The 27,722-nt window shown below is 42.9% G+C and overlaps 2 protein-coding genes across 2 annotated transcripts in view; one reads left to right on the top strand and one right to left on the bottom strand.

Annotated features, from left to right (window-relative positions):
* LOC118789823 (ADP-ribose glycohydrolase MACROD2-like) overlaps window positions 1-27,722 on the top strand; it is a 271,812-nt gene that overhangs the window by 78,106 nt on the left and 165,984 nt on the right. The gene's annotated exons all lie outside the window — the stretch shown is intronic.
* flrt3 (fibronectin leucine rich transmembrane 3) lies at window positions 317-12,941 on the bottom strand. Its single transcript, XM_036546483.1, has 3 exons — window positions 12,628-12,941; window positions 3,622-4,471; window positions 317-2,354 (listed from the first exon to the last, which is right to left on the bottom strand). Exon 3 carries the CDS (start codon window positions 2,318-2,320, stop codon window positions 353-355), a length of 1,968 nt encoding a protein of 655 aa, XP_036402376.1. The 5' UTR covers window positions 2,321-2,354; window positions 3,622-4,471; window positions 12,628-12,941; the 3' UTR covers window positions 317-352.

Here is a 27,722-nt window from a genome sequence, read left to right as displayed (position 1 = left end):
GTCTGATTGTTCAACACAGTAATGAAAACCCACTTTCACAGTTGACAAGTCATCATATTTCAGTAGAACACAAAGTTTTAATTGGTCAGAAACCTTAAGCAAAGAAAATACAGTACAAATTACTACAAATTTCTAAAATATAGAATTGCAGTTAGTGACAACACACACTGAATGTTCAGTGACAGCCTGCAATTTCAAACTTTTTCTTAATAAAAAGTTCTTAAATATAAATTATATGGCAAATGTACAGAACATTGCTTCTTCAGTCTTTCAATTCCAGTGTTTTGCAAAAGTCTAACCAGTTTTCAAGTCACACATTTGTAATAAAAAGTCTTAAAATACATAATCACTATCATGAGTGGGAATGGTCTGAATCTGGTATTCCACTGTCTCTGTAACTTCTATTGCTGCTGCTGTTTTCACTGTGTGGACTCTTGTACAGGCTCAAGCCGTTGGGCGGAAAAATTGTGTGTATCACAAACTCCTCCTTGGACACGGTTCCATGGTTTATTGGAATCATTTGAAAAGAGGTCTCTCGTATTTCCAAAATCGAGTTGTCCTTTTTCGTTCCTGCCTCGGCGTAGTCGTCTTTCCTCCTCCGACCCTTATTGTAGGTGCAGTTCCTGGAAAAGAGGGACCCGTTCCTGTGAACATACCAGCACACCAATGCAAGCATAATGATTGCCAAAAGAGCCACGGCCCCGCCAATTATAGCGGCTAAAGGCAGGCTGGAATTTTTGTAAGGCTCCTTCTCCTGCTCCCTGTTCAAGGTTGTGGTGGGGTTGTATGCTTTTAGAGATCCGGTTTCTGCTTCAATACAGACAGGTGTTTCATCTGACAGATAAATGTTACTGGTTTCCATGGGAACCATGCATATCCGATAAGAGGACTCCGGCTCAAGAGCAGTCAGCAAATACTCCGTCTTCTCCCCCTGAACGATGGTTTCTGTGATGGAACCGAACGCAGGGCTGTGGCCCAACTTAAGCCAGCTGAGACGCAAGGCGGTCATCGGCTGTGAGACTTTCCAGGAAATGTGCACTGTCTCTGCGCTGCTGGATTTCACACTAATAGTGATAACCTTCCGACCCGAAGGGGTGGTGCTGCGGTAGTGTTTGCTGAGATCAGGCCCCTTGACTACCGGTCTTTTGGTGACAAAGGAAGGCCACTGACCTCTGGAAGGAGGCAGGGTGTTTGATACTGTGCTAGTCTCAAATGTGGGCGGGACGTGTGCCTCATCAGTGCAGTCGAAGAGTTCTGTGGCCAGGTCCTTGATGGCCATGCCTTTGACCTTGTCAGGGCCCTGGCACATCAGGCCACGCACGTTGACCTTGGATGGCAGAGTTCGCAGCCAGTCCCGCACCCACTTCATCCTGCAGCCGCAGTACCAGGGGTTGTTGCGCAGCAGCAGGTGAGTAAGGTTGTCCAGGTCGTCGAAGACGCCCAGCGGGAGGCTGCTCAGGTTGTTGCCGGACAAGTCGAGGCGGTAGAGCTGCCGCAGGAAGGAGAAGGCCCCAGCTGGCACCCGGTTGATGTGGTTATCCTGCAGCTGCAGCTTCTCCAAGCTGGTGCCCGGCAGGTTAGCCGGCGGGGCGGTGAGGGAGTTGCGGACCAGCGACAGCTCAGTCAGGTTTATCAGGTTGACGAAGGCCATCTCTCCAATACCGTTGTTGTTCAGGAGGTTCCCGTCCAGCACCAGCCGTTTGAGATTTATAAGATCCTGCAAGGACTGCTCAGAGATGGAGGAGATCCGGTTGTCGTCGAAACGCAGCTCCTCGATGGTCATGGGCAGGCCCAGGGGGATGGTGCTCAGGTGGTTGCGGGACAGAAACAGCATTCGCAGGTGGTTGCTGTCCCGGAAGGCCCCTTCCTCGATGCTAACGGCGGACACGGAGTTATCGTCGAGGTGTAGCTCCTCGATGTTGGGGATCTGCGCCAGCGAGGAGTGGGTGATAGTCCTGACATTGTTCTCCTGCAGGTGCAGCTCCTTGACACTGACGGGCAGGTTGGTGGGGAACTCATCCAGGTTGTTGCAGTACAGGTAGATCTTCTCCACGCGGGTGAGTTTCCTCAGTTCCGGAGGGATCCCCGCACTCTTGATGCGGTTGTTCTGCAGGTAGAGGACCGTGGCGTCGGCTGGGATGCCCGTGGGGATGGAGGTCAGGTCTCGGTCGTTGCAGTAGATGAAGGTCCCGTCACAGCGGCACGCAGAAGGGCAGGAGGCGGAGGTGACCGATGGACTGATCAGACCAAGAAGCAGTCCTATCCGGGTCAAGGAGTGGAAGAAGGTCTTATACCTGCACATTGTCTTGAACGTTGACATCTTGGTGTGCAGCTTTCGGGTCTGTCAGAACACCCTTCAGAAATACAAAAATATGAAATTGTTTAATTTTACCTTTTTTAGTGGAAAAAAAAAACATTTTTGTCTGAAATATCTTAATGTAGACAAGAATACACAAGGTGGGTTGTGTGACATCAATGCAGGAGGAGGAAACAAAAGAAAAAAAATGCAGTGGTTACCAAAACAACAACTTTTCCCTGAAAAAGCACAAAAAACATTCCAATAAAATGTGTAGGGTTTTAAGATTAAAAGTTTAAAGTGTAATTTAAGTGGTGGTAGAGTCCCGTTCAGCCTTGTAAATAGATAAGACATTCCATTCCATTTCAGGTAGTCTTGAATCAGCACCCTGTATATCATTGTGGGCTCGTGTAATGTAATAGTCGTCTCTGCTTATTTCACAGATTTGTTCTTTCCAAGGTTGCATTTCAGGGCTGCTTTTAACAGCAGACTTGAGGTGAACAATGTCAGGCCTTGTTGATTAACTGTTGTAAAACCACCCCGATCTTTTGCCCCTATAAAATGACTGCCAATCTGCCTGGATTCACATATCTTTGGTTTGATGTTTCCGATTAATCCCATTACTCACAATGTGTGGAAACTTCCTGTTTTACAGAGAGAGAAAAAAGATAAAATTCTTCTAAAAATAAAGATCTAAAAAATAGCTTTTAAAGGGATTCTTTGCATTTTTAACCAAACAGTCGGTGGCAGTAATTTGTGCTTTCAACACCACATGTGAGCAGTGAGGAAAAAAACCCTGACAGGCTTCAAGTCCACCTCCAGTAACCCAGTGTCCAAACTGTAGGAAGATATACGGGCTGAAGCTAAGAACCTTGATTAACATACTAATAATAATTCAGGGCCTGCAACACAGACACTTTCAGAAACTGGGTATTTCAACTGCAACAATGTGTGATTAATGTCATCTGCTAAAACATTAATGTGCTAAACATGCATAAAACAGGCACTTGATATAAATACTTTAAAAAGGAACTATACGATAAATGATATAGATGCAACAAGAGTTGATCGCTTCTTTGTAATTAATATTGCAAAGCAAACGGTTTAAAACTGTCATTTGCTGTTCCTTTTTTTGCATCTTTACTGAAGAGCACTGTATTTGTGAAGTGACAGGCTGTTTTGTTCTCAGTTTAATTAGGCTAATTCAGATTTATTACTGAAATTATGCATTCCTGTCGTGACCTCTGTTTCGCATGTCTCATTACAAATTTCATTTTGGTGACTCAAGCAGAAAAAAAAAGAAAAAGCATCAATATTTGTCATACCTGATTTAAGAGAACCGGTAAATCCTGTGCCGCCACAGAAACCCAATGAAGATAAATTTGAGCTCGCGAGGGTTTTTTCCCCCTCTCTTTCTTCTGGAAGAGTCTGTCCGTGTGGTCTGGGGTCTCTTTGGTTATATCCTGTCAGGGCAGTATTTGCGGGACTGATCCTTGTTTGTACTGCAGACCTCCTGGCTTGTCCGCCGGTTTCCAGTGTTCATGCCTCGGCCGGTTTTGCCATGGCAGATAAAGCACGTAAAACAGCCACCCTGCTCGAAGACAAACTTTAAGCTTCCTGCCCCTGTGCAGGAATACGATTCAGGGGATATTAAAAACCCCTCTGCGAGGCAGAATCCCAGTATTGTTGGGGCTGACAGCCGGAGCCCAAATTAGAGCCTCTGTGTGTGTCTAAGAGGCCCCTCTCTGTGCAGGGAACGAGAACAGCGGCTCCTGCGTCACCTCAGGGAGATCGTTCATGTTGCTGGGGCCCAAGCGCTGGTGAGGAGTCCAATGCGAGCAGCTGTGCGCTGCCTGTTATCTAAATCTCGCCCAGGATCGATCCAGCCCACTTTGTACTGAACTCCACCCCCGTCGGCTCCCCAGAGTTCCTATCTCCCGCCTCTGAGCCGAATCGTCCTTTGCCAGTTGGTCTTCACAAGAACCGCATATCCAGCCCAGTGGTGCTCGGAGGGATGTGTCCGGCTTTGTGTGGGCAGACCCTTGGTCCACTTCCTCCGGACTCTCCTCAGTGCCAGAAATCCCCAGGCCTGGTGTCACACCCTCTTGTGCTCATGTAGAGGGCGGAAATCAAATCCTGCCCACCTTCCCCCTGTCCCAAACTTCGATTGATCTCCTGGAAGAACAATATGACACATTTAGTCACGTGGCTAAGCCGCATGGCCTTTGTGTTGATGCAATTAGAAGAGAGTACATCGTCCTATGCGACAATTCCAGCTGACAAGCACAGATGAAGGGTAAACTGTGTCACAGCTATAACAGCATTACTATGTAAATACCACAACTGCTTACGTATGATAACCAAGGCGGGTTTGTGTTAATACAAGATTCAGGGCTGGGACCACACAGCTTGGCTATTATCTCCCTCTTCTGCTCTCTTGCATATTATACTTCATGTCTGTCATGATAGTTTTTGTGTTCACAGAACAGTTACTCAGAGGTATGTTTGCAACAGAAACAAATACACAGAAAAAACCTAAAAGGGTGGCATGTTTCTAGACATGCTGGTGTTTTTTTTCTTGGTCTATTAAGTGTTTGCAATTATTGTGACCGGTAAAGCCGGAGGCCAAAGTAAACACTGATTGAAAGGCAACTGTAAGAGGCCTATATAGATTTGAGCTCTGGTATGGAAGACGACATGTAAACCCTTGTCCCTCATTCTAAACTGGGTAGGGCTGTGGATGTGCAAGGTATGCCCTGAGCTTTCATCAAAAAATGGAAATTCTTGGCTTTTTGGCAAAGGGTGGTAGCTACTTCACATTTACATCACCTCACAGCAATCCAATGGCGGGCACCAGGAAGACAGATCAAATGGACCCAAAGCTGCAGGTTTACACGTCATTATAAGGCAAAAAAATACTCCTCCCTATTGCAAGTAAGAAAATGTGCACTCTTATTTAGGTGGTGTTTCTCTCCCATAAACAGCTGGCGTTTCACATCAGGTGGCTTTGTTGCAGGCTGCCCTTTCCAAAAAAGGTTTTATAAGTATTAAACCAGTGGCAGTAAAAAATCACTGCGCCGCTCACAGCAAGGATAAAAGATGGAGGTGGAATGGACATTTTGGCCTGGAATGTTGCTGTGAACTTGGAAGCCCTTGATGGAAATCCGTAAAGTGACAAAACAGGCAAATTCTTTTAAATGTTAATCTTGCTGATAAGTTTGAAGGATAAAGGCGCGTTTTTACGTTTATATAAAGAGATGTACCTTCTACAGAAAACAAACTATTGGTAGTTATTTTTATAACTTGGATGCTTTGTTATAAATATGCTTGTAATTCCTTCCAGATTTTAAATTGGCAGGTTTTGCTGTTATGCAATTCCTTTCTTGCCTTTTATATGCAACATTGTTTTTATACTTATAAAAAAGGGGGAGGGGTGGATAAACCCCCCAAAGCTTATTATGTTTCTGTGTACGAAAGGATTGCTTTCCCTTTGCCCAAATTACCCCCAGATAAAGGGCCCGACATGCCGTCTTTGATAGTGGACACTGTTTGTGGGACCTGGATTAGCTGGACTGTTGTGGATTTTTATAAAAACCTTTTTTTGCCTTCAACCACACAACCATGATTGTGTGCATTGCCCTGCCCCCACCCCCCTTTTTCTATGGTGACGAGAGAAAAGAATTTCTTTGCATATCAAAAGCTACAGTGATCTGGGCCCTGGCACAATGGCGGTGGGTGGGTTTCTCCTGTCTTACTCAGCTCTTTGGTAAGCCACATTCAATTTTTTTTGCAAGTTTGGCTTGGGATACAAATAAAACACCCCAAAAGACAGGCACCCTAATTCTAGAGGAGCAGATCCTCTCTGGCCCACTCTCCAAGCAGACGCTTCTCAATGCTCATGGTGAGTTGGTAGGAAAAGCCAAGGGGCAGGCCCAGAGCTCATGAATTATAAACCTGCAAGATGGTTAAAAATGTACATGGCCCATGAACGGGTGTAGCTCAAACTCTCATGAATTCTGGAACAGCCATCCGGCTCACCTCCACTCACCTCCTGCCTTTTGAATTTAGCCCACCTCCTCCCATCCCTTCGTATGTAACTTTCATCACACGTGTATGCTGTTTAAAATCAGAATATCCTTCCTCAAGCCAAACCTAGCTCCTAATAATTCAGTAATGTTTGTGCTGGATTTGAAACACCTGTGGTTTACTTCTCTTTGTGATGCTCTTGATACAGTATTTAGCAGTTGTAACCTTTGACAAGAGTGAGATTAGAGAACTGAGAAGAGAATGGACAGTAACTACATACAATGCAGTCCAGTAATGTTCCCCCGTCCCTTCAGTATGCCTAAATATAGCCCAAATAATACAGATGTAATGATTATTTATCATTTAATTTCATTTATTTATTTAGCACATGCTCTTATCTAGCCTGAATCAAAGCAATAGGCGTAACCTAAGGATACTTTAGGGAAAGGACAGCACTAGCATTCTCATACACAAATCACGTGTACTCCAGACATGAAGGGTCTGTATACTAGAGTAATGTTGTCAGGATAGACAAAGACAGACTAAATGAAATTTTCTGCATTTTCAACACAGATTGAGATACTTCTGATTGCAAACATAATACAACAGTGTGCTTTAGCTTATTTAAATGTACCTTTATAACTCTCTTTACACTATGTTCTTTGCAAATAGTGAGGGAGTTTTTGTTTTTATTCTGAACATTGCACTTCAGTGGAGAATTTTCAAAAGGAGGTAGTCAAGGTTGAATGCTTTTATATTCAATGTAATGAACCAAGTGGAGGGAGACTAGCAATGAAAAAATGTGATAACTGTGACGAGAATGTAGCACTGACAATAATTTCTTTCCAAAGATGATTTGTTTTGAATAATTTATTTTCCAGACTGCCAGAGTATCAACTTGAGCTGATATTTGATTGATTGCGCATTTATGTGTGGTTGTGTCTGCAGATGGGGTCAACTATTGTAGGACAAATCTTTTAATTGAAAGACGTGAAGGAGCAGTTTGGCTGATGCAGGGGAATCTCAGATAATAAGACTTTGCTAATTAGCCTGGCTTTATGCTTGACTTGACTTTGCCATGGTAACAGGGGACACAGTAAAACTACTCAAATGCTTTTCAATTTCCAAAATGCAATCAATGTGTTTTGGTCAAATGTGAGTTCTTTTTCTCGTATTGAAAATGTAAAGGGAAGCAAAAAAAACCCTGTTCCTATCATCCCTGCCTCCATCCACTGTTCTCTGGTTCGTCTGCAATGAGGCTGGATTCATTCAAAACTTAATTAAGATTGGTTAATGAGGGCCTGTCAGGCCCCCACAAGGTAGTTGTTGAGATGATGCAGCCTTACTCTCTTTCTTGAAAAGAGTGAAAATACAGGGTAGTCACTCATTAACAATGTACCTGTGTACTTACACCAATGGAAAAAAGCTGTGCTCTTCATTCATGTTGTAAAGAGATTTTAACTCAGATATAACTTAAGTTGTGACTTATACTCCTCATTCAACAGACCAGATTGAATTTTATATAACAGCTTTATACATTTAAAAAAATGTTCTGTTATAAGCGCTCCCTCAGGTCTGTCCATGGAATTTCTTTTGTAACGTGATTCACCCGAGGATTTGCCTGGAAAATGTGGCATTTTTAAAAAAAACCTGTTTTGTGAAAGGTGCAGCAGGCGAGGCATAGCGCAGTATTGTCCGCGCTCTCTCCGTGCACGCTTTACCAGGCGGATCGGAGCCTGCTGCTTCACGGGGAGCGCCGGCTGCCTTTCTCTCCGGCCTCACTGGATGGCTGCTTTTTTTCCACGATCATCGGATTTCACCAAAGTGCCCCCGGTGCATTGTTCGATACCAGGCAAGCAGAAGGACCTTGGAATCTGCCTCCAGGGGGGGTTACTTTTTTAAGATTAATTTCGGCGTGGCTTTTGGTGCCCAGCTTCAGCAGTTTTTCATAGGCAAAGCTTTTCTAAATTTTCCTCCCAAACGCTCTCTTTTTTTTTTTTTTTTTTTTTTTTAAGAGATTCAGGGAGCGGTAAGGGAACTGTCATGATGGTATACATATTTTACATATTGTTAATAAGCTCTTTTTTCTGTTCAGGAGGTTTATATAATGGTGGAACCTGTGTCTGCTCTCTGCAAAAATGGTCACATTAGAACACATTAGTAGGCAATGTAAAGAGGAATGGTGATAGCTATAGTAGGCTCTGCACGCATGAATGCACATTAGATTCTCTGGTAAAAGGCCCAAAAAATGCCAAGCCTCCAATCACAAATACTGACAATTTGGAGTGGAATCCATTTTCTGCTTTTTATAAATCATTTCAAGTTAATCTTTTTACATAAAAACACTGTAAAGGGATTAGATTTCTCTGTTGATTTAATTTACTGTAGAAAGTGGCTAACTTGCTTTTGAATTCTTTTGAGGTTTTGTAGTCGGTTGTAGATAATGCATTTTCGTGGTTAAGATGTTTTGTCACTAAGAGTAGTAAATTGTTTTGTATTTTGCCTTTGGTTTATATTTCAGTTACATTCTGAAGCCTATGTGCCAAGATAATTATGTGCTACAGCTTTTTACAATACAGTTAAGAGTCAGTTAGAATTTAAGGCATTTGCCTGTATAATTGTGATAGCTATTACATCTTATCTGTGAAAACTAAAGAAGCAAAAAAATACAGAAATAAGACACAATCAGCGACATCACAAGTGTTGTTTTATCAGTTATTGTTAACCCTTTCAGATGTGTTGAACTAAAAGGTAACTTCACCTGTGAAAGAATTTATGATTTAGTTTCTCAAAAACACTGTAGCAAGAAGATTTGTATATCTCCAGCTCAATCAAGACAAGAATTTGGAACAATGAGGACACACTGTTCTGTTTTTACTTCTGATATCTATTGCTAATCCCTCTGAAAGCCTTTCATTTTTGCTGAGAATCTGCCTGGTAGTGTGTTTGCTCTGTATCTCAAATGCAATGTTTTGTGAGCAAGGAAGCAGTTTCAAGACGAGACAAGGTTTATTCAGCCTAAGCTATGCTTTTAGTTGTTCTGTTTTTTCCTGTCCCAGCCAGTATGCCTGCATGTCTGTCTTTTGCCTGTGGCTGAGAAAGGAAGGAAAGTTTCCCCCCTGTAACTATGAATAATAGATACAATATTCAAGGAAAACTTTTTCTTGGCATTCAGAAATCCAGTAAAAATGAGCTATTTTAGATAACCAAGAAATAGGCCATACTGAAAAGCGTAGGCCTGTAGGTTAAATTGTCTTGTTTCGGATGGTTACATCCTATTTGTGCGTTTATGGGTACGAGCATATATGTAGGCCTTGTAGTGAGCTTAAACTGTATCAAATGGTGAAAAAGAAAATTAACAGTACCCTATACATCAGTGACACAGATGTATTTTTATAGAATATAGTTTATATTTGTTGTCTTTCTAACATATAATTTTATTTGATTCCTATCACTGTTTTTACTATGGCTGGCAGTGGTGTGTGTGTGTGTGTGTGCGTGTGTGTGTGTGTGTGTGTGTGTGTGTGTGTGTGTGTGTGTGTGTGGTTTCCTGTGGCTGCAGTGCTCAAAAGCCCTCTGGCTTTGTCTTGGGAGTCTGCGTGAGTCGAAGGGTCTGTGCTGTGCTGCCGACAGAGGGGAGGCTGTGCCTCAGTCACGCTGCTTTCCCCCACTTGGGGGTGGTAGGGGCTGCAAAATGCCACACTCCCAGCACTGCCAGGTCAGACACTGGATGCTAATGTCCACCTCACTGTCCTTTAATTACCACACAGCCCCCTCACTTGACATGCACAGTGGCTACAGCCTTGGGACAGGACAAGGAGTGCACATATGGAGAGAAAATTAATTTACCCAAGCGTACTCCCTGTGTTAATCTGTACACATTTTGACTCTGGAATTGATATATCCTTTTTTTAAGCAAAAGAATTTTTCCTACTGATATCTATATACATTTCATTTTACAAAGAAGCTGTTTTTGGGAATAAACGACACTATTATAGTTGGGTGCTTTTTCTGGCTTTTGTCTGGATGGAAGGGGTTAGGGGTAAACATGAATGAGGAATTCAGTATGACTATTTTTTGTGAGTCACACAAAAGAGTGACAGAGTCCTCTCTGGAAGCCGTGAAAGGTCTATCCATTTAATGTTTATTCCCACTGAATAAAATTGACCAGTGAGGTTGTAAGCCTCGGGCGTCTGACACTACACACAATGGGGGCTTCTCTCTTCGGCCGAGGGAGATGTCACTAAATATAGTTATTGTGCACCGCAGCTACATGTTGAAAGAGATACACTGGTCTCTGGGTTGTTTATTCCTTTTATAATTAGATAAAAGTTGTACAAGAGGAACAGACAGATGTTTATTTCAGTCACCGACATGCAAATGAATTACACTTGGTAGTTGATCTTGTCAAACGGGAGATGGCTGAAACACATTTGACGCCAGATCAAAAGATCAATGGCTGTGCTAATTTGATCAGCCGTTGCAATACACTGGAAAAAAGGCTTGGGTGAGTGTTTCTCCCATTATTATGTAAAAAAGTCCCTATGTGTGCAATACACAAAGATGTCCCAACTGGGATTGTCAGAGGGAAATAACACTATGGTTTTCAGTCATGAAAATGAGATTTAAAAAAAAAAAAAGCCTGTGATGAGCTTTTTTAATAGAAAGCCTGAAATCCAATTAGCACTTGAGTTTGGTGCCAGAGCCCATCCTTTCTGATGGGTACAGTATGGTGCTTACCAGCTTAGAATTACAGCAGGCGAATCTGTTTTATATAGACGTATAAACTGATCTAATCTCCTCAATCAGATTGAGGAGGGTGCTATTGGCTAAACTGGGCTTTTGCTGCCGGATGGTTACTGAAATAAAGGGATATCCATGTATTGATACCAGTTGAAGTGAAATTAATTGTAGGGCTGTTGAGCTTAAAAAGGTATATCTTAATATTGTAATGCTATAGCTATTTCTTCAATTATTTGAACTGATTGGGGTAACCAAACTTCTAAAAAAAAAAAAAAAAAAAAAAAAAAAGAAAGCTATATGCAGTTTGTTAATGTGTGCCACTTTATTGAAAATGCTGTTGTGAGCACTCCTTTGTAGCCATAAAGGCATATGACACGGTGAAAAATGAAAGAAAATGAGAGAAGGCTGATTCAGGTTGTTTTGCTGTTCTGCAGCCAGCCTCTTTAGTGGAGAAGCACAATTGTGTGTGCTTTTGTCATGGCACAAGGCCACTGACTGTGCAAGCTGCATTTAGTGGACTTTTCCCAACAGATAAAGCAGCCTAATGTGAGCTGCTCCCTGATCATCATTTCAGTCACATACTGCAGCCGCCAAAGCTAGGAATTCTGAGTTCAAAATAGGGTCCTGGCATTGAGAAATGCTATTTAACAGTTTGCCTGCCTATCTATCTATCTATCTATCTATCAATAGAATCCATGAAAAAAAGAGATATAGAATGTTGTATCTTTATTTAAATGCAAAGCTACATATGTGTGCATGGATGCTTAAGTTTCCAGATTCCTGTTGCTAGCGTTAATGCGCTGGGCTGGAACGTGCCCAGCGTGGGGTGTAAGCGGGAGTAATTGTCACTGTAAACAGAAGTGCGGAGAGGCATTTGCTAAGCAGAGAGAAGGAACTGAGATTCCAGTGAAATATGGAGTGCACATCTCCGTCTTAGCTGCGTGTGCGCTGCTTGGAGAGGCTGTGTATCACAGGAGGGACTGTAGATTTCTCTTAAGAGACGGAGCACGGCAAATTTGAGGCTGATTCTACGGTTGTTTGGGAAACCGAGATCAATTCGATTGATACCACTCCGGTTTAAGCAGCTAATGAACTGACACACTTTTCTGTGAAAATGTATATCTATAGAAATTTGCTCTTTTAATTCCCTCTTTTAACTCCGTGCCTTTGGTGTCTCTCTAGCAAAGAATTCTGAAAGAATTCCTCAGTTGTTTAGAACATGCCTATTCAATTCTTTCCAACGGTACCAATGCCTGTGCTTAATAAAAACCTTCAGAATTCTGTCTGAGGACTTCTTGACTTTGCGAGAATACTAGTGGTGACAATGCAAAATCTCTGGACTGAAAGATAATTACTGGGAATCTGCTGTTTGTGGATGATTAGGCAAGTGACTCTCTTCATTTTGTATTATTCCACTGGGTGTCTGAGTTTTTTGCTACAAAAATAAATCATTGATTTAAAAAAAATGTCTTGCATAAAAAAAAGAATAAATGAGAAAGGACATAAAATAACCCCAGTCTCACAGTGCATAAATCAACAAAATCAAAAAGAAATTCACTTACCTTCTGGGTCAAGAACCAAAAAAGAATAAAAAGAATTAATCCGTCCCAAAATTTCATCCAAAGGGATAAATCCAATACAAGGCACAGATATCTTCAGCTCCAAAAGAAACACAGCTCAAGTGCCAGCTCTGAAGATGGTCGTTGTTTTTTTATTTTTTTGTACCGGTGGTAATAATAGTGGGATGTGTGTGTGTATGAGTGTGTGGTGTGTGCGCGTGTGTGTGTCCACACACTCCTCTACTGCTAAGAAAGACCGGGAAAGCAGAGCAGATCGCTAGCACAGTGGCTACTACAAGTGTGAGGTTTAACCTGCCTCTAGCTCTGCTTCAATAGAGTGCTGATGTCATCTGTAGGAGGGGCTTTTTTCTCTCACTCTCTCTCTCTCCCCCTCTTTTCCTCAGATATGTGTAGAGACACTGCAGTATGGGTTGTGGACACTAGAGGGAGTGAAAGAAAGAGGGATGGCTATGACAAGTTTCAATGTAAAGCTTGTCCTATGGTCACCCCACATGGTTCTAAAAAGGTGCTGTTTGTGTGTGCATATGGTGAGAGAGAGCGAGAGAGAGGGAGAGAAAGAGCACGTCTGTCACACCTGAGGCTTAGAATTCATCTGCTTTGCTCCCGTCGCAAGAGCACATAGGAGCTCGAAGTCTGTCCTTTTATCCCCCCAAACCTCCAACGAAGCATGTAGCTCCTCTTCTGATGAGTGCTGTGTAATCTGGGCTGTGTTAGCGTTCGCCCCAGAGCCTGCCAGAAACACAGCGTGTGCCCCTGTATTCCCCACCCATCGCACATGTAGCACCTCCAGTCTTTCTTTGTACTCTGCGTTTTGGCGATACCTGAACGTATGAAAACTCCTGCTGTCATTCCTCCCCCCTGATCTATTTTGGTAATGGCTTCTTTACTCGCTCAGTGCCTGTAATCTTTTATCCAACTCCCTCCGCACCCCCCTGGTCACCTCAGAGGGTTTACCCCCTTCAAAGGATAGTCTGTGCCTGGCCAGATAACGGGAGGGTTGCTCTCGGCTCTTCCTTGAACACACATTAGCTGATATGACAGTAGAACAGGGCCTTTCAGCTCTTCTTGGCCTGGCTTTTGCGCTGCTCAAAATAGGCCACCTTTGTTAAATCCTTATGGGCTGTTTGTTTGTTAAAATAGCTACAAAGTTAATCCTGGAACAATTACTACCACAGCCTGGCCTAAGTGCCCTACTTCCTTTTTTCTCTCCTCTGACGGGTTTTACTTGTTCAATGTGGATGTTGCTTTCTTGAAAAAAAAAAGAAACAAAAACATTTTTTGAATTTAAGAATTAGTTTTGCGCCCTTCCAGACTTCTTTATTTCCTGGGAAACCTGAGTACTTTGGTCAATGAAAAAGAATGTGACCACAGTTCTTACCTGACATTTTAATTAAGAAAAAAAATCCCTCACACAGTTGGTAGTGTTTCAGGGGTGTGCTGCTGAACCAGGTATTATCTGACGCCTCTATGTTTTGCAGACAATGGGGCAGGGTTTGAGTGGCACTGCGCCAAGGAGTGAGGTGTGAAAGCAATGCCCTTCAACATCATCCAAGCCCGTCTCTCCTTCAGGGCATCGGGCGTCCTGTGTGACTGACCCTGTGGTGGCTTTTTCTCCTAAACCTAACCTGGTCTCGTCTGTCAGCGTCCCATGATTGACCTGTTCTTCCCCTCATAGAGAGACGCTCTGGCTGGAAGGGGGAAGGGGCGATTGAAACGGCAGTGTCCGGTTACTGTTATCTCAGGACTGAAGGAGTCTGCTATGGGGATCATCTGTTGTTTGTGGCTGGTACTTGTCTTTCCCAAGGATGCAGTTTATATTATCTAACCCATCTCAATGTGTTTTGACAACAGACAGGTCTTTGAAGGCTTTAAATTAGTTCCCCCCCCCACCTCCTGTGTGTGTGTGTAAGTGGAAGGGGACACAGCTAAATTTAATAAACCACTTGATTTTGTTAAGTGCGAACAAGAGTGCTTTTTCTCCTGCTTCTCAGCAGCCGTTGAGCCGTTGTTTAGTGGAATCTCTGGCCCACATTTTGGGAATTGTTGGCTTTTACACTGCATTCTTGTGTAATGAGCAAATGAGGTAGAAGAATGGCCCTCAGCTTAGTTTCTTTCAAGATTTTTTAAATTGGGTTCTTATGTTTTTTCTTCAGTTGATGAGGTTAAACAGAATTTAGAGCTTTGGGTCTGCATATTTGTATTGATAACTAGCCGTTTTCACATCTCTTCGCAGTAATCCTTGATTTGCGGGAGTTTATTTGCCAGTGTGTGGGGTTGTGGTCTGATCACTATGTACCGAAGAGTAGAAACTCCTCTTTTACTTTTTAACTTCCTGCTGCGCAGACAAAGGTGTCAAATAATGGGATAGCAAAACATGTTCTATCCAAAACACCACTCTCTGATCCAAGAAGTTTTGTGAACTGTGTCTATGTTTACAGTAAATCCCTGGTGTCTGAGCACACACGATGTCTGTTTTATCATGAATACATTCAGTTCTGTATGTTTGGGTCAATCAAATACAGTGTGTAAATGTTACACACTAAATATGTATTCTGTGTTTTTTCTTTTGTGTACTTCTGGTTCATCTACACATCCCTGTTTTATTTGCACTGATCTTCGTGCTGCCTGCCACCTGGCTCTGAGTCAAACCTTCAGTGGAACTCGGAGGAAAGCCCTAGAGAGAGGATGGCAGTGTGCATGCCAGCATGTGCAGGGCAATATGATAACCCATAGCGATCTCTTCATGAAAGCGGCTCCCTGCACCATCGTGCAAAGCAGCCCAGAGTCTGGTGACATCAAACAGAACCCCGATGGGCCGTTATTTCTATTTAATGTGCAGCGCGTTGGTTTGAGGCAGCCTTTCTAATGCAGATCACTGCTGTGCGGCGCTAACCCCATCTCTTCAGGACTGCGTCAGCAGGGAGCCAAGTCACCTGGGTGAGGGAGAGAAAAGGCGACCAAGCTGGCAACAAAGACTAGCATCCACCGAGTCAGGGCAAGCTGGGGAACTCGGTCAGCATTCATTTGTGTTGCCTGTTTGTGGATCCATGCAAATGGCCTTCTCGGCTGTTTTTCCTCTTTCTCTTTTGTTTTCCTTAGTTGTTTTTCTAAATCCTCTCTTGTGTTGGCCACTCTGGGGGAGGGGAGGGGGGGCTTGAGGGGAGAATCTGCCGTGTCAACTGTGAGGACCCCCCAGGGGTTAATGACCTGTGAAACAAAGCTGGTTGATCAGATTAGATGGACTTGCCTGCCCGGTGGTTCTGTCAGGAACAAAACCAGATATCAAAGAATAGATAAGAATGCAATGTGTTGATAGTCCATTACCCTCCTCAATTCATGTCAATTCCTATCCACCACCCAACTTTCCCCCTTTTAATTAGCTCGGTGTTCCTGCAGTAAATCTCTAATGAACCAACTGACTACTGTATTATCCTACAGCCTGTTAATCATATTTTAGCATTCATCATTTTTCCAATGGGACACATAATTGTGTCATAAATTAAATTTAGAGAAAAGGCTTTTGTTCGATTATTGTGTTGTAATTATTCACAGGCCTGGTGACTGGTCCGACACTACTGGCTCAATGTAATGATTAAAGAACAAGACTGCCTCATTCGTTGACAATGTTTTGTTCTGCTGAGGGAAAGATGTCATGATATCACTCCTACATGGGAGTAAAACAGAAATAAGTAAAGTGAAAATAGCAGATAACACAGATAACCCTACAGAGAAAGCATGTTCAGCCATTTCCCATTGTGTAAAAAGTAGTTGATGGTAGATGACACTGCCACTGATTTGAGGATTTTCTTGTAGGCAACTCCCAAAGTGAGTGTTTCTCTCTGTAATATTACATATTTATCAAAGTATCACATGAAAAACACCTAACTGGAGTTATCTGGGTTAGGATTCTGCTTCAGTCTTATGGAATGAGAAACACTAGGGGGTGTCATATAGAGGGCTTACCCACCAAGTCTAAATGTTAGGATTCTTTGTAATTATTATCAGTTCAGGCCCATGTTTTTCATATGCCCATTTGAAAACGCAGACACTGTGAAAGAAGCCCTAAGGAAGTAAAATGGAGGCTCCATACTAAGACTGTGTGTTTATCTCAATGATTTCTTATCTTTCTACACCGGATCCATATACAGTCTGATTTATTTTGCTTTCGTGGGTAGAGTGCTAGGCGGTGACACAGACTGCTCTGAGATCAGAGGCACGCAGTAGTGTTTTGCACGCTCACTGAGGGATCACTGGAGGGTGCAAGGCAGGTTTATGGCTGATTTTCCCCCAAAGCTGCTCCAGCGCGGTTTCCTGCCCTTGCAGTTGTGCCGGATGAGACTGTTGGCCTACTTCGCCTGTACTAGCAGGTCATTTTTCAGAAAAACGCGGATTGCTCCAAGACCATCAAAGGGCAAGCGCGGAGCAAACCCCTGAGAGCTCTCTCTGCTGAGTATTTGCTTTCTTGTGCATTTGTTTAATATTAGGCTTTTGCCATTTCTGTCTTCACGGACCCACTTGCAGAAGGTGCCTTGCGCTGCATTGTAAATAAGGGCGGTTTTGCACATGTCCCTCTGGAGTGCTCCAGAGCTCGGTGCAGCTTTTGTTTGGGTGGATTGGCTATGCGTGAACCTGGTCCATTCTGTGAATCACACCAGTGCGGTGTGCTCCCTGAGGTAATGCGGTGCCTCGCTGCGGAGTTGGTTTTGCATTTTGACGTGAAGCGCCTCCCACTGAGATGTCTGTGGGCCTTGTATTGTCACAGTGGCAACAGCAGGAACAGGGAGTAGCCAACAAGGAGTGTTTGTGTTTTTGTTTTTCTGTGTTCAAAATAAAAGTGTGAATTAAAGAATTGCAGTACTTCAAGTTCTTTTAAAAGATTTTAAAAAGAGTGACATTGATTCTGCAGCTATTAACATTATAATAACTTTTTCCTGAAAAGACCATGCAAGCAGACACACAACAGGAGTGCTCTTGAGCACTGTTTTTATGAACACTTTACTCATAATTTCTTGGTAGTTTTACAGTGCACAAATGCTATAGTGCATCAGGTTATGAAAGCGCCTAAAAGGTGCAGTCTTGCACTATGGTAGGCAAAGTTTGTGTGCACTCATGCTCTACATTACTGAACTAAACTTATTAAAATATTTTCCTCTGGGTTCAGGAATTCTGTTAAAAGGTATGTAGCGACCTCTCTTTTGACCTCCACCCTAAAGGACATGCGGGGTTATTTGTTCATCATCTGTCATTAATAAGCCTTTTAGCTGAAGAGAATCCAGCAACTTTAACCTTTGACCTTCAACACGAGATTCAAGTATCTGGAGCTGATTTTCACTGGTGATGAGACATACCCTGCACCAGCTTTGTGCAGTGAAAGACATTTCAATATATCTAACCACAAGCGTATCGGGCTCTGATTGAATAAAATCCCCAATTTTGTCCCAGAGGGTGAGATATCACGATTGCAAGGGATCGTGATTGCTCAATGTTCTTTCTTTTGAAAATCGTCTCAACCTTAAGAAGTGTAAAATAAATAGAACCACTTATTTGAGGTCAGACTTGATTTTTAAACTTTTAACATGGTGAGGATGTGTCTGTTCCTGGCTGTAGTGGCATTTGCCGCAGGCCCTTGTCTTGAGCGGGGGAGTATCAGATGTTACTCAGCGCTTGTAATGTGTGGCTGTAGGATTCAAAGGGGACAAGAAAGTGATGACAGGCAAATAAAAGGTACAGTTCAGACCGGCCGTTTAGCACATGAAATGTTTGCGGGTTTTTTCAGAGGGGGCTCTTAGGCGACCACCCCTGTCATTAGTGTGTATAATTCCCCCATTATACTCTCACAAAGTACTGCATTGGTCATTTGCTGTGCGGTTCTAACTGACACTGACAGCATTTGCAGAAACCGGAGTAAAGCTTCTTTATCCGTGCTGTCACTGACTAATAAGGAGGTATTCCACTTGTTTTCACAGGGAGCTGAGATGAGGTGAGATGTGACATATTGCACTCTTGGTATGCCTGACTAGCCTAGCAGAGTCCTTGGATTCACATTAATTCTCAATTTTCAAATTCAGCAACCGCTTGAAGTTGTTTTTTTCAGGAGTCTTTATAGATTTATGCATTCATATCATAATGTGGCTTCTAAACCTTATAATGCTGTCATATACCATTAGTTCTGGCCGTGCTGTTGAGCAGGTAGTATCAGCCAAGTTATAACTTTAAAAGGTCAGTATTATCATTTGATGCTGGCATTTCCAAGCACTTGTATATGCATTATCGCTGCATTGAGATAAGCTAGGATAAGGTGGGAGAGCATTATCCCTCTATCTCCATCACAGAGCTCATTTGTTAGCGTGTTGCCACCAGTGTAATTTCATCTTGCAGGTTTGTAGTTTTCTTTGTTTGTTTTGCTCTCTTCAGTCCCCTTTGCTGTTCTCCTCTCCATGGCCAAGCTTTGGAAAAATCTATTTGAATTTTATCAGCGGATGATGAAGTCTTGCAAAAAAAAAAAAGAAAGGAGCTCTCACCATAGAGCTCTTCTGAAGTTTGGGGGCTGTTTTATTTATCCTCGCGGCCTGTGGTCATTTACCTTGTTCTAATGACTCAAACAGTCAGATTTGCACAAGTCTTGTGTACAGAGACCGCTTGCTCGCCTGCGGGTGGTGTGGGCTCATCTGACCCTCCCTGTCCGTGGGTCTGTCAGTCAGTGGCAGTTGATGTCAAGTGAACTAGCTTTAATGAATCTGCTCAGACGCTCTTGCCTGATTGAGAGAGACAATAAATGAGAATGAAAGGGAGAGAGACAGGGAGAGAGAACTTCCCACAGGCCCTGTGAGTCCTGAGTGCCTCCACAGCTCTGGTGTGAGAATGACTGTGATTTTAAAATGTAGATTACCCTAAAGGGTGTAGATCATCAGTGAGCAGCGTCCCTGTTGATTGAATGACAGCTGCTGCACACCCGAAGTGCCTGTTTACATCTCTGTGGCCGGCTCTCGCTTAGCCCCCCCCCCCCCCCCACTGTTAGTCTAAAGGTCACTCTCACTCTCTGTCTGTTCTGAATAGCATTGGCTTTTCTGAGCCTACACATTTACAGTCCTTTGTTAGAAAAACCTAAATGACTATTTCAGAATGAACGATACAGCTGAAACACTGCAGCCCACTTACCAGGCAGAAGTACTTCCACCTTTGCCTTCACTGATCGTAACTCCTATGAAAACTGCTCATCACACACACACACACACACACACACACACACACACACCTCCCATCACCTGTTAGCGTGTGAGTGTACACATTTCAATATACATTCTGTGGTTTTTATTTGCAAATAGGGGGAGAACCACATCCTCATTGTTGCAATCTTTCAGTGCTTGAGGGTTATCTAAGCTGCCTCTATTGACATGGCTGCCTGTAGGATTCAGAAAGAGAAAACCCTGAGCACAGGCTCCACTTAACCTCTAGGGATTAGCGTGCATGCCTACTTTAGCAGAACCAAAGAGAGAGTGTGGTTGGATCAAATGGATTGATTCACTGCTTTTCAGCTCTTGTGCCCTCTGCGTCCTTCAGATTTAAAACACTGGTAACGAATTTGTTTGTCTCAGCTTTATGTCAGGAATATCATAGCTTGAGCAACCTTGCGTCCAGCACTAACCAACATACCACCACCAACTCCTGGTTAAATTACTGAAAAACAGTGCATATGAGGCTAAAGCTTGAGGTCTCTGTCAATACATATATTTAAAATAACACTTGCTTGTAAGCTTCTCAGCGTCTGGGTAACATGTACAACAATGTAATGGTTTATTTCGATTGTGGCAGAAATTGTGATAAGGAAAATAGAGGAAGTTGTAAACACGTTTGCTGGTGTGTGTTTACAGTTTTTATTTTGTGGCCTTAAGCTCCTTCATGCTCAGTTGGATTCAAAAGAAATGTCCTGGCAACATTTCTTTGTGTGTGTGTGTTTTTTTTTTCTTCCATTGCAGAGCACAAATGCATAATTCAAATTCTCAGCATGGCCATTGTTCTCTGGGATTCTCCTGGAGAGTTTGATCGTGGTGTTTTACAGTATGATGGGAAGACACAGCAGAAAGATGTCTCTGAGTATTGACTGGGCAACGTGGAGCTTTCTCTGGTAGAATGATGTCTCCCGCAGTGTTTTCATAAGCTTCAGATAACATTCTCCGTGTTTGTCTTGGCTTTCCTCATGTCTCCGCTCAAATGATTGCCAGCAACTGACACAACACTGCCCGAGCAGCAACAGGTGCGGGTTCACTGACCTACATGTAGCCACACGTATTATGAGCAGATTTGTGCCACTGACATAGTCTGCAGCCAGTAGCTTTTTATGTACAACACAGTTAAAAAAAATCTCTTGTATATTTGGAACAAGAGACTACAATAGACAGCAACGGTAGCCTTTGTGTCGGTTCATTGTTTATTTCTGTGTAATGCAGAAAAGAGTCTCTCTATTTCTTCCTTTTTCTTCTGCTTTTTAACAATGCTTCAGACCAAGAGAGATAGATGTGTCTTATTTTTTAATGCTTTGTTTTCATAGGTTCAAGCAGCAGCAGAAATGTTGGCAAGGGTGGTATTGTTTGCAACAGGTGTGTTTTTTTTCCCCCAGCGTATATTTTTACCATCCCAATTAGTGGTTCAAAACCATCAATCAGACAGTGAGGAGGGAGGAAGCATCCCTAAGACACATCAGTGTGGCTACATTGTCATTCAACACACCTGTGAATCTGGGCAACGACATCACTTTGCTGAATTTCTCATGTATACCAGCTCTCAGGGAGGTAGAGGAAGTGACATCAGAGAAGGTGGGACTCTAATCAGCTAAGTGCAGCTGAGTTAAGAAGAAGGATTTTCTTTTTGAAGACCAGGTGCAACTCACACCTGCCTGTGTTTTTCCATCTCTGCTAATTGGAGTGCAATATCCCTCTAATGAATATTCTCTCCATGTTTGTGGGGGCAAGACAAGAGCACCTCAGCCGGGATTTAATCCCCCTTGAGGGTTTTTTTTCCTGTCTTTGTTTGGAGAGCAAATTCAACACTTGTTGGAAAATTGTTTCAAGGACCTAATATTGATTGCCAGAGCTGCGTCTGGTTCTGTACTCACGTGCGTGTGCACACATGCGAGTGTGAGCAGATACAAATTCATGCACATCAAGAGAGCCGTGTGTGTTTGCATGTGTATGAGCATGTTGCCATAGGTGTGTGTCTGTGCGTGTGGGTGTGTGTATGTGTGTCCCTGTGTCTCTGCCCTCATCCTGACGCACATAATATGAAAATACTTAACAACGCGGGAGTTTAACAAAGCTGGAGAGTTTAAGGTTTCACTGTACGTTGCTTGATGGGACCGCTCTGTGTGTGGCAGAACTTTGCCAGGCGGCCTGATGCGCCACAGGCCTGTGTGTCATTGGAAACTTTCAGTGGTTCAAGCAAAGGATTAGTGTCATATGGACCCAGCCTCAAAGTCTTCTCTCAAACGTAGCCAAACCGCATTCGCACAGACGTATAACACACACACAGACACACACACAAAACACATGACTTTGTCACACTCAGCATGAAAGTCACTCACCACAGGCAAGGAGCAGTCTCGCAATGCAGTGAATTTTTCTGCTAGAAAAACAATGTGGGGATGAAACTTCACCTCTTTGCTGCTTTTGCAACTGCTTTAGTATTATCACTCTTACTGCCATTACGAATGCTTATGAAGAGCTTTTGATAGTTACCCGCTGCTGCAGTTGTATCTACTTGTTCTCAGAGAAACTGTTGTATGTTGCAGGCATAAGGTCCCCCACCCTCAAATTCTATCCTGCACTTTGCCTCAAAAATGATGGACTGGTGTGAATGGCGTCAGTAGTTAATCACATTCCCTGCTGCTGTCCGTGACCCTTGCCAGGTATGTGTCTGTGTTTGTGTGTCACGAGACATGGCAAGGAGTCATCCTCCTCGTGGTGTTTTTGTTATGTCTTCAGTGAACCGTTCAGGTGAAACGCTTTAGTGAGGAGGCCTAATGGTACCCCTGGTTATGTGAACATGCAACAACCCTTTCAGACAGCACCATCATTTTAATATTCCTCTTTGGCACATCACACGGCTGGACCTTTGCACCAGTTGAACCCCACGCTCTACATGTTTAGCAAACGGGGCCGTTGTCCGGCTTTGTTCATTCACGATTTCTCAGGTGACCTGTCCGAGTGACCCCAAAATAGTGTGAGTCGGTCTCCATGGTGATGATCAGAGATCAAAGGGTTATAGTTCACACAGAAGTAATGATGTCAAACGCATTTTTAAATGTTTCCAAAACTCTGGGTAAAGTGCTGAGCAGCTGACCGCAATTAAAATGACAAAGGCCCAGGCTGTTGTGCTTATAATTGATTTGCAGGGACAGCTCTGAGTGGACGGGGCCCCCCTGTGCCAGATTGGAATGGTTAGCACACCAGACCTGTGACAATCTCTGTCTACGGGCCACAATATGAGGAGCAGGAGTGATGGCATGCAAGGAAAAATGGCATTCTTTAAAGAATTCTGCCTCGTAGTCCCTTGCCTTCCAACCTAGACGGAGGGGCTTTTATTTTCTCTCATTTGGGAGATTCCCTGAATCCGATGGCCGATAAGCAGCGACTGTCGTGTGTTCACTCATTCCGAGACGGGCAGCACAGTAAGAGTTTGATTCCCTGTCAACATAAACAACGAAAGAAGCCAGTTCAGAAGCAGCCAGACTAGAGGTGCCTGAGCACGTGGCTTTCAATCAGAGCTGGATTTTTTTCCCCCACTTGCTCTGAGCCACTTTAGTACCCTTGGAACGAACAGGGGAGAGAGAGACTTCACCTGGGTTTTAGTTCTGCCGCCAAATGAGGTGTTAGCTGTGGCACTCGTCTCTCTCTGGGGATGGTGTTGCTGTTGTAAGTGGATTACAATTAGCCTGCAGTCCAGGCTCCAGAGAACTGTGAGGATGCGTGGGGATAACTGAACCTTAAAAAAGAGATGGATCAAAATATCACTCATATACCGGACCTGAAAAACTGGTGGAAGTAGCATACGATAAGATTTTTCCTTTCATGTTGAGTATAGGTTTTCATGTCTGCATTGCCTACAGTGGAGCAATAAAAGCTAGAAATGTATTCAGCAAATGCTTATATGAATAGGCATCCTGTGGCCTCTTTTCAGTGAATTTGGATGTTCCACCTGAAGGCTGCTGAAAGCTTAGTTTTCCTCATTACCTCGTAAGATGCGAGGTGAGGTGCTTTAAAAGCCATTTGTTTGTGTAAACTTCGGCAGGTGTGTTTCTGTTTGCGAGCCCCACGGTGAAATGGACCGTGGGACTGTAATTGCTCGTTTAAGGAAAGCTGGGAGAAGCCAAATGAGAAACGAAGCTGGGAGATCCAGCGGAAGCCTCCGCTTGAATCCTTCCAGCTGCTTCCACATGCAAGGCTAATCCCTCACGGATCCATCGATTCTGTGCAGGTGATCGGATTTCGCTGTGCCTAAATAATACCCCTTCTGAATGCTCTATGTAGGGACTGGGAAACAGACACTGTAAAGTGTGAGTTGGTGTGGCATGTGGTCGAACAGCTCGCATTTGTCGTAAGGTTTTGTAGGGCAAACGGAAAACACAGGCATGTCCCTCTTCTCTCTTAAGTGCTGGGCAGAGAGAAAGGCAGAAAATGCTGAATGAAACCCCCCACCCCTCCCATACTAAGCATATGGTCCCAAGTAGGTCAGAGGTCATAATAGCTAAGACAAAGATGTACATTTTGTGTGTTTAAATACTTTTTTGGATAGTATGGTTTACACCAGTTTGGCTGTCAGCTTTGAATCAGACAAATGATAAATCTTGCTTTTTTGCATGTGTACTTTCTGTGTTTGTGTTTCTTTCCTTACTAGCAGTCCGTAAAGGCCAAAAATGCAGATTATTGTGAATACCCTGTGGAGACAACTGAGCAAGGTGAATAGCTGCAAGACTGTGCAAGGTGAATAGCTTGTTTACATTGTGTCCTTAATTAAAATAGTTTAGTCTGCAGTATGGGTTTTGAGGTCAGGTTGAATATCATTGTTTCAAAAATAAATACAGCATAGCGGTTTGTTAATTTATGCATTCTTATTGGTCTTTTTATGCCTGTGTAATGTAGAACCTTCTGTGGTTTCTTACACAACATCTGTTACATTGCTACTACCACATTTACCTCAATGTCTCACAAGCATTCTGGGATATATGTGTGTAACATTGATGATTTTGTCATTAATACTCTAACTTCTTATTAAAACATGCAGTGCTGACAACATTTGCCCAGTTGTAAAGAAGACCGTGTGAAAGCTTGAAATGGCTTGAATAGACTTTTACTATATCATTCACTATATGTCTGGTCTTTTGTGTGGATGCTCAATTTGAATTTTGTTTATGGCGCAACCCTCTGGTCAATTACAGACTTCTGTTTTGGGAATTTAATCGAGAATTTCATAATTAGCTGTTGAACACCTTTCAGATACCTTAATTTGAGGGTAAGTAGGTGTGACTGGGAAAAGCTGTTATTGTGCAGCTGCCCACAAGTACAGATGTGTTTAGATAAGTGGGGAGACCTGTATGATAGCTGCGAGTTTGGCCTATGCATTGTGATGGCAAGCGGAAAGGACATTTTTTTTTTTTTGCTGGGATTTGACAGGACACCATGTCTTTATACATCACATCGTAAAACTTAGCATTTTTAAAGCACCTTGTGCTGAGGCCGACTCTCTCACAAACCACATCTCATGTATATTAAATGGTAGGCATGTGAGATCAAACTATTTCTGAAATACCTTCACCTCAAATGAATCCTCTCCTGTACAGCACAGTCTGAATGTTTCTCCCTGCCTTTAAATACGGAGCTCTAAAATAACCTCTGCGGTCCTTTACATGTGGAGTCTTCAGATCTTCAGTGAAGCCATTGTTTACATTATTGTATACAATGCTGTTTACTTTGCTGTATTTGGCCTCTGGCACAAATGAGAGCCTTGTTTAAATTAACTGGAAGGCTATGCTGTGTGGTAGCTTGTCTGTAGTAGATGTTCAGAGGAATAGTTTTAGAAGCTGTGGGTTTGTGCTGTTTTCATGAGATACATGGCACCCAGAATGGTTCCAGATAGGGGGGAACACAATATGGATGCCTGTCTAGGTATATATGATATGCAACAAGATCTGGACTGTCAAAAGGTTTTTCATGATGAAATCATGGAAATCCACATTAAATAACAAAACAAAACAAGGGATCATCACCACCATTCACCCTTCTAGTTTTCTTACAATGAGAAGAAAAAAAAACAGGAAGTTGCTCTTGTTTTTAGTGAGAACACTGTTATTAAGTAAGCTGACCTTCAGGCTAGGGTCATTCTAGAGGTGTCAGTGCAAAAAGCCTGCTGCTTCCTGCCTGCCAAGTAATTGTGAGCTCTGTCTCTTGACCTACTGTATGCAAATGTGACTTACCGAGTGGTGTTAAAAGGCTTTCTCTTTCATTCAGCTGTAGGCTGACCATGGAATGAGAAAATCTGAATTTACTTTTTAAGATGTGTGTAAAAGGAAAATGAACATTCCAGGGAGAGAATGTTAAAAAAATGTTCACGTAGTGTTACAAAGTTTAGTTTTACTTAATTAAAATTCAAAGCTATAACCTAAAAAAGCTCTAAAAAAGTCTGTTTTATTTGTCCTTAAGAGTATTGATTGCAGTTGATATTTTGAGAATTCCTGGAATTTTGCAAACCTAATAAGATTTACAATTTTAAGAAGAATAAATGATCTAATATAGTCAATTTTGGTAGTATTATTTTTTGTTCCAGTTTCATCAAGGGTCTCAATAAAAATAGAGGGTTTGGTATATGTGAAATGGAGCAGGATTTACATTTAACCATGGATGGAGTCTTTTGATCGTAACTACTCCCACTGGAATCTGGGGTGAAACCGCTGTAATGTTTTCCTGATTTTTGGTTGAGTCTAATCCTTTGAATGGTGGCGCCCTGACCTGACTGTCTCCAGGTCAGAGATCGAGTGGCAGGGCTAGCTGAGATTTGCATGGCGTGCTGCATTACTATTGTATTAAGTAAAAAGTTTCCATTTAAGGCTGTTGCAGTCTAAAGATGTGTCATGACTCCACTCACTGAAAGGCCATGTTTCTCATTCTCCCCGGTTCTTTATCATCCTCGCTTTCCCTGCTGCATCTAGCTCTATTTTTCCCTCTGCGGATTAAGGAAATTGCATGCCAAGAATTTCATTTGAACAACCATCTTCAAATCAGATCTATTTCCATCACTGCAAATGGGCACGCCTGCACATTCTCAACACCGCGCCTATTGTTTGAGCCTTTTTCCACCTTGGATTACAGGTTTTCTATGCAATAAATAGCATTTTATGGGAATGGTGACTGTGTATTTGTTACTACTGTTATAATCACGGGTAAGGGATGAACAGGATAAAGTACATTGTTTTTAGGACAAAGAGTGAGATTAAAAGAAAGAAGTGACTTTTTTATCTCTTTTCCACAGCCAGTGACTTCAGCCCCTCTGATCCCTGGTCTAATCCCCTTCTTTCTGCCTGCTGTCATTCAACCCACCAGCTGGGGCCCCACTTCCTGTGGAGGTCCACTCTTGTGTGCCATCATTAGCTAAGCCTCATCCCTCCTCTGGCCAGAGGAAGCAGGGATGCTCTTTTTAAGGACATTTCCAGCATCGTAAGCAACACAGGCATTGCATATTAATGCCTCCAACCAATGGTGTTCCTAATCTTAATCTGTAAAACCCAGTACAGTGCACTGATGTTTCTCTTTTTATTATCCTACATTGGACAGAGCTCATACATCAGATATGACTCACAGTGCTGCAGGTACAGAGGAAACATAATTGTTTTCTCATATACACATCTAGCCTGTAGCCTCTTGTGCTCTAGACCTCTTACGGAATTTCAGTTAAGATACACATTGAATGGCTCAAGGACTGTGTATGAGTTTGAAAGTATGACCAGTCTTCATTTGTCAGGCTTCATGGATGGGACCTGTTCATCTGTAGTCTAACATTTACCTAAAAAGTTCATTCCCCATTGGGTCTCT

The sequence above is a fragment of the Megalops cyprinoides genome, chromosome 15 (genome assembly GCF_013368585.1).
Source record: "Megalops cyprinoides isolate fMegCyp1 chromosome 15, fMegCyp1.pri, whole genome shotgun sequence".
In the NCBI taxonomy this organism is placed as follows: domain Eukaryota; kingdom Metazoa; phylum Chordata; class Actinopteri; order Elopiformes; family Megalopidae; genus Megalops; species Megalops cyprinoides.
The sequence above is the reverse complement of the archived record's forward strand: the minus strand, read 5'-3'. Positions and strand labels throughout refer to the sequence as shown.

Excerpts from the sequence above, each read along its gene's own strand:
- flrt3 (XM_036546483.1), bottom strand. The coding sequence starts at position 2,320 with ATGTCAACGTTCAAGACAATGTGCAGGTATAAGACCTTCTTCCACTCC.